Raw genomic sequence first — 20,225 nt, 5'->3', positions numbered from 1 at the left:
TGTCATTCTCAACACCTTCAACGCCTTTAATGCAGTAAAATGTCTCGAGGCACTTCACGGGACTGTTATCAACCAAAATTTGATACCGAGTCACAAAAAGATATATTGGTGCAAAAGGCCATAAACTTGGTCTAAAAGGTAGGTTTTAAAGAATGCCTTGAAAGGGAAAAGAGTGGTAGAGAAGATGCGAGGTTTTGGGAGGGAATTCCAGAGCTTAAACCAAGGCAGCTGAAGAGATGTCCATTAGTAGAATGATTAAAATTGGGAATGGCTCAAAGATCAGAACTGGAGGAGTGCAGGTATGAGGGTTGTAGGGTGCAGAAGATTACAGGGATAGGGAGTGGCAAATTATTGGAGGGATTTGAAAATAAGAACAAGAACTTTACTGGCAGTAATGGATTTAACCAGTGGAAAACCGCCCCATCTATATAAAGAAATTTCAAATACAGTAATAGACCATTCAGCTCAGAGAATCTCTTTCAGTGTTTTTATAGACCATCCAGCCAAATAATGCTAATCACATCTACCGTCCTGTTCACACATCCCTTTGTTTTCACCCACCAATCCAATACATTTTTGAATGTTAGCATTGTTCCTGAATTCCACAGCCCACAAACTCTCACTCTCCGTTGGAAATCTCACTCTCTATCCATTACTTACGTTTTTAACGTTTTGTCCCCAGTGCTCGCTAATCTCCTTTTACCTTTGGTTGTTGGTGGTATTTATATTTTGCGCAGAACTGCAGAGCATTTACAACACATCAATTGGCCAGTCAGCCCAACCTTTCTATGCTGGTATTTATGCCCCACGTCCCAACCTAACAGTACATCCTTCTACTTCTTTCTCCCTCGTGCGTTATTCCAGCTTCTCCTGAAACACATCTATGCTATCTGCCTCAACCACACCACGTGGCAGTGAGTTCCACATTCTCATTTCTCAGAGTAAAATAAGATCTTCCTGAAATTTTAATTGCATTGATTATGCCCCTAATTTGGGACTTCCCTACAAGTGAAATCCTCTTCTCTGTAATTACCTAACTGAACCTCTTTGGACTTTTGAATACTTAAATTAGGTCACACCTCAGGCTTTTCTTTTCAAGAAAAATCAAAGAGCCCTTGCCTGCTTAATCTTTCCTGACAGTTGTAACCACTCAGCTCTGGTGTCATCCTTGCAAATCATTTTTGCACCTTCTCTAGTTCTCCACGTCCTTTTTATAATACGGAGACCAGAACGGAGCACAATACACATTTGGAGTAGAAAGTTAGAGTACTGCTGGAAGCTTTAAAGGAATGCATACTGGAAGGAAAATTGGCACCCTGCAACAATGCCACAAAAGACAGATGCCCAAGTAATTGGCAAAGGCAAAAGAAGCCAAAATAAGTTCCAAAGAGGAATTCTAAATAAGCTATCAACATCACAGAACCTTATAACACAGGAGACGGCTATTTGGTTCATCATGTCTCTTTGTAAGAGTTTTCGAATTTGCCCCGCTCCCCTGCACTTTCCCTGTATCCTCTCTGTCAATACTGAACATCTCAAATTCACTTCTGGGTTGCCCATACCAGATAGCAATCGTGAACACTCATTTTCTATGGTCTAGGAACTAGCCTAAAGGAAATGAGATTACAACTTAATTTTTTGCCTCATTTTGCATGCAAATGAATAAAACTGGCTGGCATCTCACGGGTGCCAGAAATGGAGCATACTAAAAATGTGGGTGGGGGGGCAGGGGGTTGGAGAGGAGACTCAGTGCAAAGCAGAGTGTCCATGTTAACATTCAAAGGATGGTTACTCTGGGGGGAAATTAGAGTCTATGGAACTATACTCTAGCAAGAGCCAGCACCTAAGGCAGGAGAGGACATTGGAGGCAAAGAGAACAAAGCGAAGTTATAAACAGAGATAAAGTACATGGGATATGGCTGAAGTTGCAATAGAAAGGCCACCCGAGGAGTCATACAATTATTTGGAATGCTGGATTTAGTACAGGAGCTGTATTTTGATGGTGACAGATGAACATTATTAAGTTTTCATAACATCTCTTCCTTTCAGAGATCATCCAGCATTTCATCTGATCACATGGTTCTGGGTAGACCCTATCCCTTGTCTCAATTTGAAATTTTAGAAGCAAAACGTGGGAGTAATTTATTAATTAATATGCAGCTATAATGTAAAATGAAATTCATTAAATAAGCATATTTACGAATCAGATTCAATGGTAACTTTTAAAGGGAATTAGATGTATATTTGAAAATAAGTAATTTGCAAGGGAGATGGGAAAAGAGCAGGGGAGTAAGACCAATTGGATAACTCTTTCAAAGGGCTGGCACTGACAGGATAGGCCAAATGGCCTCCTCCTGCACTGCATGGTTCCAGGACGGAACAGAAACTATATGCCAACTTGCCACACTACTACTAGTACTAACTCCAAGGCACCTCAAACTATAAACAAGCCACCTTCTCATTCATACCTGATGTGCTGTTTAAGATGACTAGATTTTTTAAAACCCTTGTTGCAATATGCACATTTGTAGGGCCTATCCCCGCTTAGTCCATCAGCCATGATGCCATTGGCCAGGTAATGACTGTATAACTGGCTATTCCGTGGTGTCTGCTGGATGAGACCTACATTGAAAAAGAAGTCAAGCCTTTCAGTTAGCTTCATTTTTGAGTATTTTAGAAAGCTAGTAGTTTTATCCCAGTTTTAAAACAAAGCAGGTCAGTAGAAACTAATATGAAATGAATCAGACATTGACATTGCTTACCACTAAGAAGCTCTCAACTATTTTATTTTTTAAACTTACAGAACTCACTATATGACTGATGCTAAGCAGTGGGATTCATTAGTCAACGTACTTTGGTTGGGTAGATCATCAAGAGTCCTACGATCCGATGAGTCAGACGATTGTTACAGCTAAACTGCCACCTGTTTACACTCTTCAGATAATAATTTACTTGCATCAACGCACTAAATAAAGGTCAACAATCGGATTGGATACAGGAAAAACAGGACAAAAAAAAAAAAGGATGCAAGAACAGCATAATGCCAAGAGAGGCCACCTAAGAACTTGGGGCTTAGGAGCAGCTAGAGATCATTTGGCCCCTCGAGTCTGTTCCCCCATTTAGTAAGATCACAGCTGGTCTGACTGTGGCCTTAACTCCACTTGCCTGCCTGTTTCCCATTCCCTTGTTAGTCAAGAATTTAAATATTCAATGATCCTGCCACTATTTAGAAGAAATTTAGCTTAGGCAATTTGAATTCTAACTGGATGTATAATTTTTAACTAAACTGTAAATAAAAATGTGTCTGCTTATCAAATCTATTAATAAAAGTATATATAAGCAGTAGCATCTTCATAGACATGCAAAATACTGACTTCCAAACTTGAATGAGTGCCCCATTGTGGGATATTCCTGTTCCCAGCATCAGCTCAAGAGTACATAGAACATACAGTGCAGAAGGAGGCCATTCAGCCCATCAAGTCTGCACTGACCCACTTAAGCCCTCACTTCCACCCTATCCCTGTAACCCAATAACCCCTCCCAACCTTTTCTTGGACACTAAGGACAATTTAGCATGGTCAATCCACCTAACCTGCACGTCTTTGGACTGTGGGAGGAAACCGGAGCACCCGGAGGAAACCCACGCAGACACGGAGAGAACGTGCAGACTCCGCACGGACAGTGACCCAGCGAGGAATCGAACCTGGGACCCTGGCGCTGTGAAGCCACAGTGCTAGCCACTTGTGCCACCGTGCTGCCCATGTCACTTTTAAGTACTTTTTAAGTTTGGTGTTGGCTTTAAGTTTGATGTTGGCAACTGACATTCAGCGTTTTGCTAAAATTGAAATTGAAGTCCAAAAATGTCAGAAATACACACAGCAGGTCCACTGACATCTGAAAATAGCAAAGGTGCATCTATGTTTTTTTTCTTAATCAGCACTGGGGAAAGCGAAGCAAAACAAGAGCTATTTTCTTTCTTTTTCCACAAGGTAGATCTACATATTTTAAAAAGAACTTAACAAAAGTTACATATAAAAATCTAAACTTGTATTTTAAAATATTGGTGGATTAATCCGAAGATATAATCATATACCTTACCTAGTGAGCTTTTTTAAAATTAATTTATGGGATGGGGATATCACTGGCTGGGCATTTGTCGCCCATCCTCAATTGCCCCTTGATAAGGTGATGGTGAGCTGCCTTCTTGAACCGCTGCAGTCCATGTGATTTAGGTACACCAACCGTGCCAGAAGGGAGGGAGTTCCAGGGTTTTGACACAGCCACAGTGAAGGAACGGTGATGTATTTCCAAGTCATGATGATGTGTGGCTGCAGGTGGTGGTGTTTCCATGTATCTGATGCCCCTGTCCTTCTAGGTGGTAGAGGTTGTGGCTTTGGAAGGTGCTTCCCAAGGAGCCTTGGTGAATTCCTGCAGTGCACCTTGTAGATGGTACACACGGCTGCTACTGTGCACCAGCGGTGGAGGGAGAGAATGTTTGTGGAAGGGGTATCAATCAAGTGGGCTGCTTTGTCCTGGATGGTGTCGAGCTTCTTGTGTTGTTGGAGCTGCGCTCATCCAGGCAAGTGGAGAGTGCTCCATCACACTCCTCACTTGTGCCTTGCAGATGGTGGACAGGCTCAGGAAGTCAGGATGTGAGCTACTCGCCACAGGATCACTAGCCTCTGACCTGTTCTTGTAGCCACAGTATTTATATGGCTAGTTGAGTCCAGTTTCTGGTTAATGGTAACCCCCAGGATGTCGATATGGGAGGATTCAGCGATGGTAATGCCATTGAATGTCAAGGGTCGATGATTAGATTCTCTCTTGTTGGGGATGGTCATGGCCTGCACTTGTGTGGTGCAAATGTTAATTGCCACTTGTCAACCTAAATTTGGATATTGTCCAGGTCTTGCTACATTTGGGCACAGACTGTTTCAGTAAACGAGGGGTAGTGTATGGTGCTGAACATTGTGCAATCATGAGTGATCATCCCCACTTCTGACCTTATGATGGAAGGAAGGTCATTGATGAAGCAGCAGCACAGGGCTAAATCGCTAGCTTTGAAAGCAGACCAAGGCAGGCCAGCAGCACGGTTCAATTCCTGTACCAGCCTCCCCGAACAGGCGCCGGAATGTGGCGACAAGGGCCTTTTCACAGTAACTTCATTTGAAGCCTACTTATGACAATAAGCGATTTTCATTTCATTTCAGAGATGGTTGGGCCTAGGACACTACCATGAGGAACTCCTGCGGTGATATCCTGAAACTGAGATGACTGACCTCAAACAACTACAACCATCTTCTTTTGTACTAGATATGACTCCAATCAGCAAAGAGCTTTCCCTTGATTCCTATTGGCTCCAGTTTAGCTAGGGCTCCTTGATGCTACACTCAGTCAAATGCTGCCTTGATGTCAAGGGCAGTCACTCTCACCTCACCTCTCAAATTCAGCTATTTTGTATATGTTTGAACGAAGGCTGTAATGAGATCATGAGCTGAGTGACCCTGGTGGAGCCCAAACTGAGCGTCAGTGAGCAGATTATTGCTCAGCAAATGCTGCTTGATAGTGCTTTTGGTGACTCCTTTCATCACTTTGCTGACGATCGAGCGTTAACTAATGGGGTGGTAATTGGTCGGGTTGGATTTATCCTGCTTTTGTAGACAGAACATGCCTGGGTAATTTTTCACATTGCCAGGTAGATGCCAGTGTTGTAGTTGCACTGGAACAGCATGACTAGGGGTGTGGCATGTTCTGGAGCATTAGTCTTCAGTACTATTGCCAGGATATTGTTGGGTTCATAGCCTTTGCAGTATCCAGTGCCTTCAGCCATTTTTTGATATCACGCGGAATTAATCAAATTGGCTGAAGACTGTCACCTGTGATGCTGGGAACCTCCGGAGGAGTCCAAGGTGGATCATCCACTCAGCACTTCTGGCTGAAGATTGTTGCAAATACTTCAGCCTCGTCTTTTGCACAGATGTGCTTGGCTCCACCATCATTGAGGATGGGGATATTTGTGGAGCCGCCTCCAGTGAGTTGTTTAATTGTTCACCCCCATTCATGATTGGATGTGGCTGGACTGTTCCGTTGGTTCTGGAATTGCTTAGCTCTGTCTATCATTTGTTGCTTGGCAAGCAAGTAGTCCTGTATTGTAGCATCGCCAGGGTAATATCTCATTTTTAGGTATGCCCTGTGTTGCTTCTGATATGCCCTCCGGCACACATTGAGCACTACAATATCTTCCTAAGGGTTAAAACAAAGTTCTTTTTCCGAAAAGTAATGTGATAAAAATGCGCACATGTACCCTGAACAAAATGGAAAATTCAGTGTACATCAATTAAATCCTTCAAATTGTTCATTGCCTTGACATTTTAAATATGGATCTGTTGTTTTGTTTTCTGCACAGATTCATTTCAATCATATGTGTCTCATCCCATTAATTCCTGCATCATTCAAACCCTCACCTGAATCAGTGATGAGGATAGGCTCCTGGAGAGGTATGTCAGTTAACGTGATGCTGCTTTTTAAAATCCGCGTCTTGGCTGGTTTGCGTGGAAAGCGTTTCTTAAGCTGTAAGTTTTTGAAGTGGGAAGCGATGTGACTTTTACGGTGCCCTGAGGTGCGGAACTTTTTGTCACAGTGTGGACAGTCAAAAGGTCTGGCTCCTTATAATGAAAATAGGAGAGAGAAAACCAATGAATCGAATTGGAGAAGAAGAAAATATTCCTGGGTGATTAAATGAGATGGTATTCTTTTTTCTAGTTTTGGATTTCATACCAATAACCCTAGAACTGTGCAGATGCTCACAAACACATCTGACCCATTTTAAACATAGTTTTTTTTGGTTTTCCCCAGTGGCAGGTTATGTGAACTCTGATTTAAGAGACCAACTGGACATCTCGAGCCTCAAAATGCTGCACAGGAATCAGAAATGTATCCCAACAGTGAAGAGGGCTGCCTGCTATTATGGACAGGAGCAATAGGTACGTCTGAAGCAGGTGTTAGCCAGCACCACATATATGCAAATAAGGAGCCTAATGCCAGCTTAAAGTTCCTGCTGCAGCCTTGTTTCAATAAAGATATACATCAAAGAAGCCAAATTTGCAGAACAGCAGAAATCAAAGGTAAATAGCTTACTTGACCGTGGAACCGTGAGGTGCAGGAGAGCTTCTCCTGATCTTCATTAAACAGTCCCGATTGCCACTACCCCACCTCCCAAACCTAATTAAAACTCCCCCAGCAGCAATTTCATGCACTTCCTAAAATTTTATTTTATGCTAATTTTAGCCTTTCAAGGGTAAACACGAGGAGCTTCCAAAGTATTGAATGCGCCGTGAAAGGGCACTCCCAAGAAAAAAAATTTGATTAAAATCATAACCATTGTGATATCTAAGTGAGTTTTCCATTTTATTCTTGGAGGATAGAGTATGTTTCTGGACCTTAGTGGATAAGAAGGTGGCAGCTTTTCCTCCAAACCTTCATCAGTGAGAGGTCAGCTGTGGCTCAATGGGTAACACTCACGCCTCTAAGTCAGAGGGTTGTGAGTTCAAGCCCCCACTCTGGGATCTCAGCACAAGGCTGACACACACAGTGAGGGAATGCTGCACTGTTGCAGCTGCTGTCTTTGGGATGAGATGTTAAACCGAGGCCCCATCTCTGCTCTCAGGTGAATATAAAGATTCCATGGCACTATTCTGAAAGTGTTGCTGATATTTATACTTTAAATAGCATCACAAAAAGATTGGGACCTTGTGCACAAATTGGTCACCATGTTTCCTACGTGACAAAAGTGACTACACTTCACGAAAACACTTTTGTTCAGCGTAAGGCGCTTTGCGATGCCCTGGAGTCATAAAAGACGTTATAAATGCAAGTCTTTTTCCTTATATAGCATACCACTTCATTCAACTATTCTGATATTCCAGAATTGATAACTCCATTGCATCTATATATTGCATAATGGATAAAAATACAATGAACATTATTTATTTATTTATTTTTAAAAATGTATTTATTCAAATTTTCCAACAAAATTTTTAACAAATCCCCTCCCCAATAACAAAAAGAAAGACATGCAAACACAACAGTCAAAAATTATACAGAACTTTTATATTGGGTTTCCCCATATGACATTCAAAGGTACCCGTAGGGAAGCTCATCCACCCACCCGAATTCTCCTCCCCCCCCACCCCCGAAAGAGACCCCCCCTTGGGTTGCTGCTGCTGCTGGCCTCCTCCTAACGCTCCGCGAGATAGGAACGGTTGCCACCGCCTGAAGAACCCCTGCACAGACCATCGTACGGCAAACTTTATCCTCTCCAGCTTAATGAACCCTGCCATGTCATTTATCCAGGCTTCCACACTGGGGGGCTTCGCGTCCTTCCATAATAGCAAGATCCTCCGCCGGGCGACCAGGGACGCAAAGGCCAGGATACCGGCCTCTTTCGCCTCCTGCACTCCCGGATCATCCGTTACCCCGAATAGTGCCAACCCTCAACTCGGCTTGACCTGGACTTTCACCACCTTGGACATAGTCCTCGCGAAACCTCTCCAAAACCCATCCAATGCCGGGCACGACCAGAACATGTGGACGTGATTCGCCGGGCTTCCCGAGCACCTCCCACAACTATCCTCCACCCCAAAGAACCTACTCAACTTCGCCCCTGTCATATGCGCTCTGTGAATAACCTTGAATTGTATTAGGCTGAGCCTGGCGCAAGAGGAGGAAGAATTAACCCTACTCAGGGCATCAGCCCACAGACCCTCACCTATCTCCTGCCCAAGCTCCTCCTCCCACTTGCCCTTTAAACTCCTCTACCAAGGCCTCCTCCTCTTCTTTCAGCTCCTGGTAGATCACCAAACCCCTGCCTTCTCCAGCCCATACACCCGAAATCACCCTGTCCTGAGTCCCCTGTGCCGGGAGCAGCGGGAATTCCCTCACCTGCCGCCTCACAAACGCCCTCACTTGCATATACCTGAAAGCATTTCCCAGGGGTAACCCAAACTTCTCCTCCAGCGCCCCCAGGCTCGCAAACGTCCCATCTATAAACAGGTCCCCCATTCTTCTGATCCCTGCCCGATGCCAGCTCCGAAATCCCCCATCCATCCTTCCCAGGACGAACTGATGGTCCTCCCAAATCGGGGACCAAACCGAGGCTCCCACCTCGCCCTTGTGTCGTCTCCACTGCCCCCAGATCTTCAACGTCGTCGCCGCCACCACCGGACTCGTGGTGTACCTGGTCAGCGAGAGCAGCAGTGGTGCCGTCGCCAGCGCCCTCAGGCTCGTGCCCACACAGGACGCCATCTCTCCAATCTCCTGCCGCCCCCTCTCCCTCCATTACCCACTTACGGATCATCGCCACATTGGCTGCCCAATAATAGCCGCACAAATTCGGCAGAGCCAGCCCTCCCTGTCCCTACTACGCTCCAGAAACACCCTCTTTACTCTTGGGGTCTTATTTGCCCACACAAAACCCATGATACTCCGACCTACCCATTTGAAAAAGGCCTTGGGAATCATAATGGGAAGGCACTGGAACACAGAGAAACTTCGGGAGGACCATCATTTTAACCGACTGCACCCTGCCCGCTAGCGAGAGTGGCAGCACATCCCATCTTTTGAAATCCTCCTCCATCTGCACCACCAACCGCGTCAAATTGAGTTTGTGCAGGGCCCCCCAACTCCCAGCCACCTGGATCCCCAAGAACCGAAAGCTCCTTTCCGCCCTCTTCAATGGCAGGTCGTCTATCCCCCTTCCCTGGTCCCCTGGATGCATCACAAATAGCTCACTTTTCCCTACATTAAGCTTATACCCCGAGAAGTCCCCAAACTCCCTTAGAATCCACATGACCTCCGCCATCTCCTCCACTGGGTCTGCCACATACAGCAACAGGTCGTCCGCATACAGCGACACCCGATGTTCCTCTCCCCCTCGGACCAGTCCCCTCCATTTCCTGGACTCCCTTAGTGCCATGTCCAGAGGCTCAATTGCCAATGCAAACAGCAATGGGGACAGGGGGCACCCCTGCCTCGTCCCTTGGTACAGCCGAAAGTACTCCGACCTCCGCCGATTCGTAGCCACACTCGTCACCGGGGCTCTATATAGCAATCTGACCCAGCTGATGAACCCCTCCCCGAACCCAAAACTCTGCAACACTTCCCAAAGATACTCCCACTCCACCCGGTCGAAGGCCTTCTCTGCGTCCATAGCTGCCACTACCTCCGCTTCTCCCTCCACCGAGGGCATCATAATCACATTGAGGAGCCTCCGCACATTAGTGTTTAGCTGCCTGCCCTTTACAAATCCCGTCTGGTCCTCATGAATCACCCCCGGGACACAGTCCTCAATTCTCGTAGCCAGCACTTTTGCCAGCAACTTAGCATCCACATTGAGGAGCGAAATCGGCCTATACGACCCACATTGCAGTGGGTCCTTGTCCCGCTTCAGGATCAGAGAGATCAGCGCCCCGGACATTAAGTCGGGTGCAAGGAAGTCCTCACTAGCAACGGGCCTAGCAGGTCCGCATATTTCCTGTAAAACTCGACCAGGACCCCTTTTGGCCCCCAGGGCCTTCCCCGCCTGCATGCTCCCCAATCCGTTAACCAGCTCCTCCAGCCCAATTGGGGCCCCCAAACCAGCCACCTCCTGCTCCTCCACCCTCGGGAACCTCAGCTGATCCAGAAATTGTCGCATCCCCTCTTCCCCCGCTGGGGGCTCAGATATGTACAAATCCCCATAGAAGTCCCTAAATACCTCATTTACTCTCACCGCACTCCGCAACATATTCCCCCCGCTATACTTAACTCCACCTATCTCCCTCGCTGCCTCCCTCTTACGAAGCTGGTGTGCCAGCATCCGACTCGCCTTCTCCCCTTACTCATACGTCGCCCCCTGTGCTTTCCTCCACTGTGCCTCTGCTTTCCCTGTGGTCAACAGGTCGAACTCCGTCTGGAGGTTCCGTCGCTCCCTGAGTAGTCCCTCCTCGGGGGACTCTCTGTATCTCCTGTCCACCCTTAAGATCTCCCCCACCAACCTCTCCCTGCTCTCTCTTCTCCCTATGGGCCCTGATGGAGATGAACTCTCCCCTGACCACCACCTTCAGCGCCTCCCAGACTACCCCCACCTGCACCTCCCCGTTGTCATTGGCCTCCAAATATCTTTCAATGCACCCCCGCACCCGCCAACAATCCCATATCAAGGCGCCACAGCAGGCGCTGGTCCCTCTCCTCCCCCAACTCCAGCTCCACCTAGTGCGGGGCGTGGTGTGAGATGGCTATGGCCGAATACTCCGTTCCCTCCACTTTCGGGATTAGCGCCCTACTCAAAATTTAAAAATCTATCCGGGAGTAGGCTCTATGGACGTGGGAAAAGAATGAAAATTCCCTGGCCTGGGGCCTGACAAACCTCCATCTGGTCCATAAACCCCCTAAGCACTTTGGCCGTAGCCGGCCTCTTACCCGTCCTGGACCTAGAGCAATCCAGTGCTGGGTCTCTACCTCCAGGTCCGGAATCCGACCCAGCATGCATTTCAGAAATCTGGCATCATCCCAGTTCGGGGCATGTACGTTTACCAGTACCACCCGCACCCCCTGCAACCTACCGCTCACAATCACATATCGACCTCTATTATCCACTACAATATTCATTGCCTCAAACGACACCCGCTTCCCCACCAGTATTGCAACCCCTCTGTTCTTCGCATCCAGCCCTGAATGGAATACCTGTCCTACCCATCCCTTTCTCAGCCTAACCTGATCTGCCACCTTCAAATGTGTCTCCTGGAGCATAACCACGTCTGCCTTTTGGCCAATGCAGCAGCAACGCTATAACCACCCCCCCCCCCCCCCCCCCCCCCCCCGGCTAGATCCACAATGAACATTAATGATCACTCTTCCAAATCAACACAAACATTTTCTTAAAGCAAGGAACATACTATAGATAGGGTGTGTTTTTTTTCCACGCTGCTTAAAAGCATCCACTTCTATTTGACTTATTCAAAGCTCTCTTTCAGAATATCCCTGGATTATTCCTGACAACATTTCAAATTGATACAGGAATCTTTTCAAAGGTACCTGTATGCAGCCGAAGATGAACCTTTAAACTCCCTTGAGTAGAAAACATCTTTGCACACATGGGGCATCTGAACTCCTTGATGCCGGTATGCGTCTTCATGTGGGCAGTGAGGGTACTTTTCACAGCAAATGCCCGGAAACACTGAGTGCACTTGTATGGTTTCTCATGAGTGTGAATACGAATGTGTCGCACTAGATCACTAGGCTTTTTGAATTCTTTTGTGCAATATGTACACATGTGCCATCTAATTCCATTCACTCGACGGACTGACCCTAAGAATATAAAATAATCAAAACATTGGTTAATTAAAATAAACAAAGACATGTTCACAATGTCCGAATAAATAGGTGGAGCTGATGAAGCTAAATCTCTATATCCCCCAAGATGCGTTTTGTGTTGAAATGAAGAACCATTGCACCATCTCCTATTCATCAGGACCTCAAAACTGCAGAACAAATTATTTCAACCATTCTTCCCTTTGTCACTTTCACACTGCTCCATTCTCACTATTCATCTCGCCTTTGTTTTCAACTTTGACTTCCTGGGCTATGCACCATAACCAAATAGAAATCGTACAAATCTAATCACTTTCTTCATGGCATGGTACCCAGATCATCAATAACTCTGATCTTCCAACTTGAAACAGCATTCCACTTTTTCAATCCAAATATATATGCACAATCGAGTGAAGTACAATGGCACAAAAAGACTACGCCCTCAGCTCCCACAGACACGACAACTGTGTTCCACAGTTGCTGCTCATTGATTTTTAAAAAAATGACATTTCACTGGTGATGTCGGCACAGTCAACATTTATTGGCCACTCTAACTGCCCTCAAGACAGTGACGGCGAGCCACCCATCCTTCTGGACAATTAGTGTGGGGGTATAAGAAAAGCAGTGGGACACAGAAAGAGACGGAAGAGTCGGGATACCGCTCAACCCTCCACTGCCGTGGACCAGTCTTTTTGTTCCCTTCCACGGTCTTTTGGGATTGGATCCCCATGTCCTGGTGATCGGAATCGTGCACCTTAGTCCAGGTACAGTCCAAGCAGGGCTACAAAAATGAATTTTGGCAATCGTAATAAGCCTCCTGCCCTAAATTCTAATAACACAGCTCTAATTATCTGTCTCACAGAGAAAAGCCAGAAAGGGGCTAGTGAGAGAAATGAGGAAAATGTCACTTCCAGAGCAGCAAATGGAAGAGTGTCTGGAACTGAGTTGAGTGGATAAGACAGAGTAGAACTAATCGATACCCAACCAGGAAGTGAACTTATTTTGTTTTACTCAAGTGTCCACTCTCACATTTGCATGTTAGCAAATGAAAAATCTCCTGTGAAAAATTCCAAAAAACTCCCTTATACAAGCTAGGTTACCCAACCTATACCTGGGAAATAAAGGGACCATGGTTAAAATCGTGATCAAGATAAAAGAAAGCTTCTATGAAGTAATAAGCCGAGATATTCACCCTCCAGGTATATGGACTAAATGAGCCAGGTATCGAAGCTGAAAATCAGACCACACTCAGTTTCTAAGAAGTAATTTCTTTCATGTATTTCTTAAATCCAGCAGCTTTCTTTCAAAAATTCACTTAATTACTTCCTTTCACAGAATTATTTTAATTAATGATTTAATCCCACAATACAAAACACAACTATCCAAATTCACACAAAATTACTACCCTCAAAAAACATTCCAAAAAAATAGTAATTTTCACAAATAATTTACATTCATTTTCTTTACTTTACTTGACTCCGGTTAGATTTACAATTTTTCCTATATGATTTCTATTAATCATTCTCGACGTCCGCAGCGTCACTCTCAAAATCCTCATGATCGAAATTCACACCTAGATCTATTTTTTCCTTAATATTTCTTTATACTCGAATTTTTCATCATCCAAAGACAACAGCTGTGGTGTTATTCTCTACATTTTCTGTGTCACCGTCTGTATTTTCAGTGTTTGTTGAAATACTAAATATTTCATGATAGACTACATTAGAATTTATTCCTGCTTCAGCCAAAATAAAGATTCTCCTTGGCGACCTACCCGGCTGCTATATTTTCCAATGTTTTCCAAGAAGTGTTTTGATTTTGTTGTTGATCCCGTAAGAAGAACATGCAGTGAACCAGGTGGCTTACTTCAGGGTGCCAATCGTCCTTACCATTTGAGCAACACATTAAGATGGTTCTTTTTTCCACTTTTCTGCATCACAATATTCACACGCCTTGATCTACTGTCATTATCATAATCTGGGTCTGACACAATGTATAAGGGTCATAGGTCAAAGCTTCCAAGTTTTGCTCTAATTTGCAGCACTGGTGGTTCTTGCATTCTGTTGCTGTCAACATCTCGTCTTCCTGTTCTAGCCTCTTCATCTTAGAATCATAGAACACTGACAGTGCAGAAGGAGACCATTTGGCCCATCGGGTCCACACTGACCCTCCGAAAGAGCATCCCACCCGAGCCCATTCCCCCACCCTATCCCTGCAACCCCACCTAAACGTTTGGACACCAAGGGGCAATTTAGCATGGCCAATCCACCTAACCTGCACATCTTTGGACTGTGGGAGGAAACTGGAGGACCCAGAGGGAACCCACGCAGATACGGGAAGAAAGTGCAAACTCCACACAGTCACCCAAGGCCGGAATTGAACCTGGGTCGCTGGCACTCTGAGGCAGCAGTGCCATCGTGCTGCCATAGCTCTAATTCCCTGGTTCTCATTGCTGCCTGTCATTTTTTTGTCAAACCTTTGCCTTTTTAACTCTCAGCACTTCATCTTCCCTGGCTCTGTTGCTTTCCTTTGCCAAGTAATAACATGCAGTGTCTCAGAACGTAATTCATGTAAGTGATGAGAAAAAGAAATTAAATATGAAAGAAAGTCTTGATTAATAAGGGGATAAGGGGTTATGGGGAAAAGGCAGGAGAATGGGGATGAGAAAATATCAGCCATGAAAACAAAGTAAGCATCCTATCCACCATAGAAAGCATCCTATCTGGCTGCATCACAACCTGGTATGGCAACTGCTCGGCCCAAGACCGCACAAAACTTCAGAGAGTCGTGAACACAGCCCAGTCCATCACATGAACCTGCCTCCCATCCATTGACACCATTTACACCTCCCGTTGCCTGGGGAAAGCGGGCAACATAATCAAAGACCCCTCCCACCCGGCTTACTCAATCTTCCAACTTCTTCCATCGGGCAGGAGATACAGAAGTCTGAGAACACGCATGAACAGATTCAAAAACAGCTTTTTCCCCGCTGTTACCAGACTCCTAAATGACCCTCTTATGAACTGGCCTCTTTAACACTACATCCTGTATGCTTCATCCGATGCCAGTGCTTATGTGGTTACATTGTATATGTTGTGTTGCCCTATTATGTATTTTCTTTTATTCCCTTTTCTTCCCATGTACTTAATGATCTGTTGAGCTGCTCGCAAAAAAATACTTTTCATTGTACCTCGGTACACGTGACAATAAACAAATCCAATCCAATGATTGAATGGCGGAGCAGACTCGATGGGCCAAGTAGTCTAATTCTGCTCCTATGTCTTATGGTCTTAGTCAGGGATTTCTGATGTAAATTTCTTTCTTGGAATACATAGTTAACATCAGTCAAAGCACATCTGAGTGACAGAGTCAATGGGAATACAGCGTCGAGAAGGCCGTGCAATCCTCTGCTAGGAGATCAAGCACCCCCTCCCATCACCACTCCAAGTGGGAGTGGTTAGATGTCAACTCCCCTACGACATGTCCCTAGGTCCAACATGTCATCCCATCAAGTTTGGTTGAGAATGGCGCAAGGACCTCAGGGAATTTGCCAACAAACATTTTGCTACATATAAATAATAGCGATATAGACATTTTAGTGATAACATGGTGCAGTTTCAATAAGAGAGCTGAATTTATTTTTATGAAAACAAAACATTTTTAATCAAAGCATCTAGTCCACTACTTGTTAAAAGCCCAATTTCCAATAATTGCAAATTATTTTAAAATACTAAACAAGTTACTAGTTATATTGGTTTTATTTTCCAATATGGCGTGCCATTATGCTCAAGCATAACTTCAAGTTTTACTGCTGAGGTCTTAGCTGTTAATGCACAATGACTGTGGTCCCTAGTTTGGCATTATACACAAAATTTAAGACTGCATTCTACCCCATTACAAGCGAGCTGCTCTTTAAATTGCATTTTGGTCATTTACCTGTCCATGTTCATGTCCATATGAACATGGTCCAAAATGGAGTCAGCCAAGTGATTCTTTCTCAAGGGCCTTTTGGAAGATTATGCACACAGTACATTGTGTGCAGTTCCCATCATCAATTTGGGATGATAGTCCTCAAAGAAGTTTAAAATCACATTGCTTGTCTTTTAGAAAATTGTTTACATTTAGCCCTTATCTCACTTCTTGACAAAAAGTTATTTTGTTAAGCTGGGTACTGGTTTAATTTTTATAAAGAATTAAACCTGTACCACTAGAGATGGACTGCAAGATGGAAATCGGGGATCATGTACCTCACACGAGGATAGTACAACCCGGTGAAGTTGGTACTAAACTCTAAGCATCATCGCAGCATATAGGCAGTTGGCATTTGTCTTAACATGCAATTTTGCTATGTGTCTGCTGTATTAATCTTTTAACAATACACATGATATCTGGTGTCAGACACAACAAAGCCTTATTTAAAAAAAATAGCACTTGTGCATTTTACTCCATCAAATGCCTTATCATAGACTCATACAGCTCAGGGAATGCCTGTATTGATTCCTTGGTAGAACATAGAACATAGAACAATACAGCGCAGTACAGGCCCTTCGGCCCACGATGTTGCACCGAAACAAAAGCCATCTAACCTACACTATGCCATTATCATCCATATGTTTATCCAATAAACTTTTAAATGCCCTCAATGTTGGCGAGTTCACTACTGTAGCAGGTAGGGCAATAGAGTTACCCAATAATTCCCACTGCCCTTTCCCAGTGACCCTTCCACTTGAAGTATTTATCCACTTCACTTTTGAAAGTTACTATTGAATTGGATTCCACCGCCCTTTTAAGGCAGATCATAACAATCTGTGTAAAAACATTATTTCCTCATGCCGCCTCCAGTTCTTTTGCCAAGTATTTTAATTCCTTTCAGCCACTGGACACAGTTTGTTCTTTATTTACTTTATCAAACGTTTCCATGACTAATAGTCGCCTACATCAATAAAGGTACATGATAGACTAAAAGGGTAACCCTCTCGGACCTGACACTTTCAGACTTACCAGGGTACAACATCATTTTTTTCACCACATCCAAATTCTCCTTGCCGGAGAGTTTTTCCATCCTCTGTTGGTGGGATGGCGGAGCGGAAGGCTGAGCCTGTTGAAGAGGCGCGGTTTGTCCATCCTGGGACTGACTTCGGGACAGTGAAGCCCTTGGTTGACCGGAATCGGATTGATGAGCTTGAATGGGAATACTGGTTAGCCCACTGTTTTCTAAGGCTTGCTGGAATAAAATTTTTGTAAAGAGATTATTATTTTTTAAAAATCACATTTAATATCTGATAAACATTAGAACTGCTGTGTAATAAAGAACCTTTGGTTAATGAGGTTTCGTTGAAACTATGTGGTGGAGCTAACTTTGACAACAACGCAATCAAAAAACATTTTATACTACAAGCGGAGAGTCTGATATCAACAGTTATATCAAAGAGGGTGTAAAACTCGAAGGGTGCAAAATTCTACACATTCTGCATTAAATCCGCTCAGTAAGGTTCTATGTGCATGTTTTGAATTAGATAGTCATTCTGCTATCAAAATTCTTTGTGCTTGACAAAAAGTTATTTTGTTAAGTTGGGTACCGGTTTAATTTTTATAAAGAATTAAACCAGTATCACTAGATGCGGACTACAAGAAGAAAATCAGGAATCCCGTGCCTCACACACAGTACGACATATGGGAAGTTGGTACTAAACTCGAAGCATCATCACAGCATACAAGGCAGTTGGCATTTATCCTAACATGCAGTTTTGCTTTGTATCTGTTGCATTAATCTTTTAACAATAAATATATCTGGTGTCAGACACAACAAAGCCTTGTTTAAATAAAATAGCATTTGTGCATTTTACTTCATCAAATGAAATATCATGGACTCATACAGCACAGGTGATGCCTGAAGGGGCATTACTGAATAACTCTATCAAAGAATCAGAATAGGCATCCTCTGTGCTGTACGAGTCTATGATACGGCATTTGATGGGAGTGACGAGCAGTGAGCCATTATTCAGTTTTGGGCTCTTCTTCATCTTTTTTTCAATTCAGATCTCCAAAATTATATGAACAAAACCCAGGTGTTGCCCAACTCTTTAATGCATGCCTGTCAGACATTCAGAACTGGGTTTGGCCTCGTAACACGATTTCTCTAGTTCGTGCGGTGGAGGGGGAGAACTCACTTGTAAGATGTCCTGATTTATACTGCCCTCTATGGTGATTTGCTGCGCCGGCTGCTGAGACTGCGTCCCCTCTCCAGTCACCTGCTCCGACAGCTCCAGGAGCTGCTGTATAACATCAGTTACAGCTTGTGCTCCTTGTTGACCTGCTGCAGAGGTTACTGGTGACGACCCAGCTGTCTGTTGTCACAATCAGAATAGAAAAGGGAATGAAACCAGGCTGTGATATTCATCAGGTTACAGTTGTTTTTCTCAAGGAAGCACATGATTAACTAAGAACCAAAACAAAAAAAGCATTTGCAGATTTCTCACATAAAACAGTGCAATTGGGGTCTTCAAATATTAGCCTCGAAAAGCTGATCACTGAAGATTCCTTTGATCCCTAAGCAGGTTATTTTAAAGAGTTAAATTCTGTCAAAATTATAGAAGAATTTAATACACTGTGCAAATATTCAACGTCCACAGTTTTGAAGGAAAGGCCTAATTTAGATTCCAGCTCTACTCTAGTGTTCAGCAGTGTGAATTTATTGAAATACTGGGTGGAGTTCTCCCCAAAATTTCTAAGTGTGGATTCTGGTAGGAAATGAGGTGTGATTCCCGCCGGGTGAATCACTGAGCTCCAGATAGAAATTTTTTTGGAGCCAGGGGTGATTTGCGCCGTGGGACCTGAAGAAGCTGGTATGACAAGGTCCTCAGAGATCAGGGCATCCCAATCTTAGAATAACACTGCAGCACCGCCTGCCCTCCCCCCCCACAATCCCTGGCAAAGCCCCTGTCCCACAATTGTGCGACACGCCGCCATGGGAAGGCCTTTCCCATTGCAGTGCCAACCTGGCACCGCCAGAGGATAGCACTCAAACAACCTGGTCTTCCCAGGAAAGACTTCAGAACAGAGGAAACTCCAACTGGTAAAAAGCAGTCAGACAGAATACCTGCTCTTTATACGAAGCACTTCAAAACAAAGATGCCTGCCATTCCTGAACGACCCCCACGGTACCCTGCAGTTAGGTGTAGAGGGGGTACTCACTCCCTTGTCCCCACTCGGTGGCCCTGGTGTCCAGTGACCGCTTTTAGGGACCAGTAGTGATTCGCACCTGGTTGACTTCCCGCTTTTTGTGTGGGTGGGGGGGGAGGGAGAGAGGAGGAAGGAGAGAGAAATACCGGAAGGCCACTACATTCAACTTTAATCTTGCCAATGAGATTAAAATGGATGCAAATTAGTTGTGATCAGGTTCTCGTCCTTTCTGGCCAAGATCCTGATCACGCCAGCTGGAGCAGGCCAGGAGAATGGGAAACTGATTCACGCCCGGCACAAATTCTGGGCATAGCAAGATTTGCAACAGAAGCAATGCAGCCGGAGAATCGTCCCCACTATTTCTGAAAACATTGTATGTGTGTTTTTGAAAGTATATTTTTAAATAAAATTTAGAGTATCCAATTATTTTTTCTCCAATTATGGGGCAATTTAGCATGGCCAATCCACCTCCTCTGCACATCTTTTGGGACCCAAGCAGGCACAGGGAGAATGTACAAACTCCACACGGACAGTGACCCAGGGCAGGATCGAACCTGGGACTTCGGCGCCATGAGGCAGCAGTGCTAACTACTGCGCCACCGTGCTGCCAGTTTGAAAGTATTGTGTTTCTTTTCAAAACCATTACAGCAATTAGAATGCCAGTTGGTGCGCTGCACTGAAAACCTTTGCTCTCT

General features: G+C 44.6%; 1 protein-coding gene across 8 annotated transcripts in view; it reads right to left on the bottom strand.

The window, feature by feature from the left end:
* The window catches only part of LOC140385126 (zinc finger protein 236-like), a 177,663-nt gene that overhangs the window by 97,542 nt on the left and 59,896 nt on the right, over nucleotides 1-20,225 (bottom strand). For all 8 annotated transcript variants that reach the window (XR_011933295.1, XM_072466956.1, XM_072466958.1 and 5 more), the window contains exons 8-12: nucleotides 18,519-18,695; nucleotides 17,350-17,572; nucleotides 12,073-12,345; nucleotides 6,465-6,665; nucleotides 2,469-2,622 (exon numbers count right to left, since the gene is read on the bottom strand). Coding sequence is in view for 7 of the 8 variants with exons in the window: in XM_072466956.1 (XP_072323057.1) it covers nucleotides 2,469-2,622; nucleotides 6,465-6,665; nucleotides 12,073-12,345; nucleotides 17,350-17,572; nucleotides 18,519-18,695 (1,028 nt within the window). In the remaining variant the exon portion in view is untranslated. The remainder of the gene's footprint in view (nucleotides 1-2,468; nucleotides 2,623-6,464; nucleotides 6,666-12,072; nucleotides 12,346-17,349; nucleotides 17,573-18,518; nucleotides 18,696-20,225) is intronic.

Source organism: Scyliorhinus torazame, chromosome 11, assembly GCF_047496885.1.
Source record: "Scyliorhinus torazame isolate Kashiwa2021f chromosome 11, sScyTor2.1, whole genome shotgun sequence".
Classification (NCBI taxonomy): domain Eukaryota; kingdom Metazoa; phylum Chordata; class Chondrichthyes; order Carcharhiniformes; family Scyliorhinidae; genus Scyliorhinus; species Scyliorhinus torazame.
The sequence above is the reverse complement of the archived record's forward strand: the minus strand, read 5'-3'. Positions and strand labels throughout refer to the sequence as shown.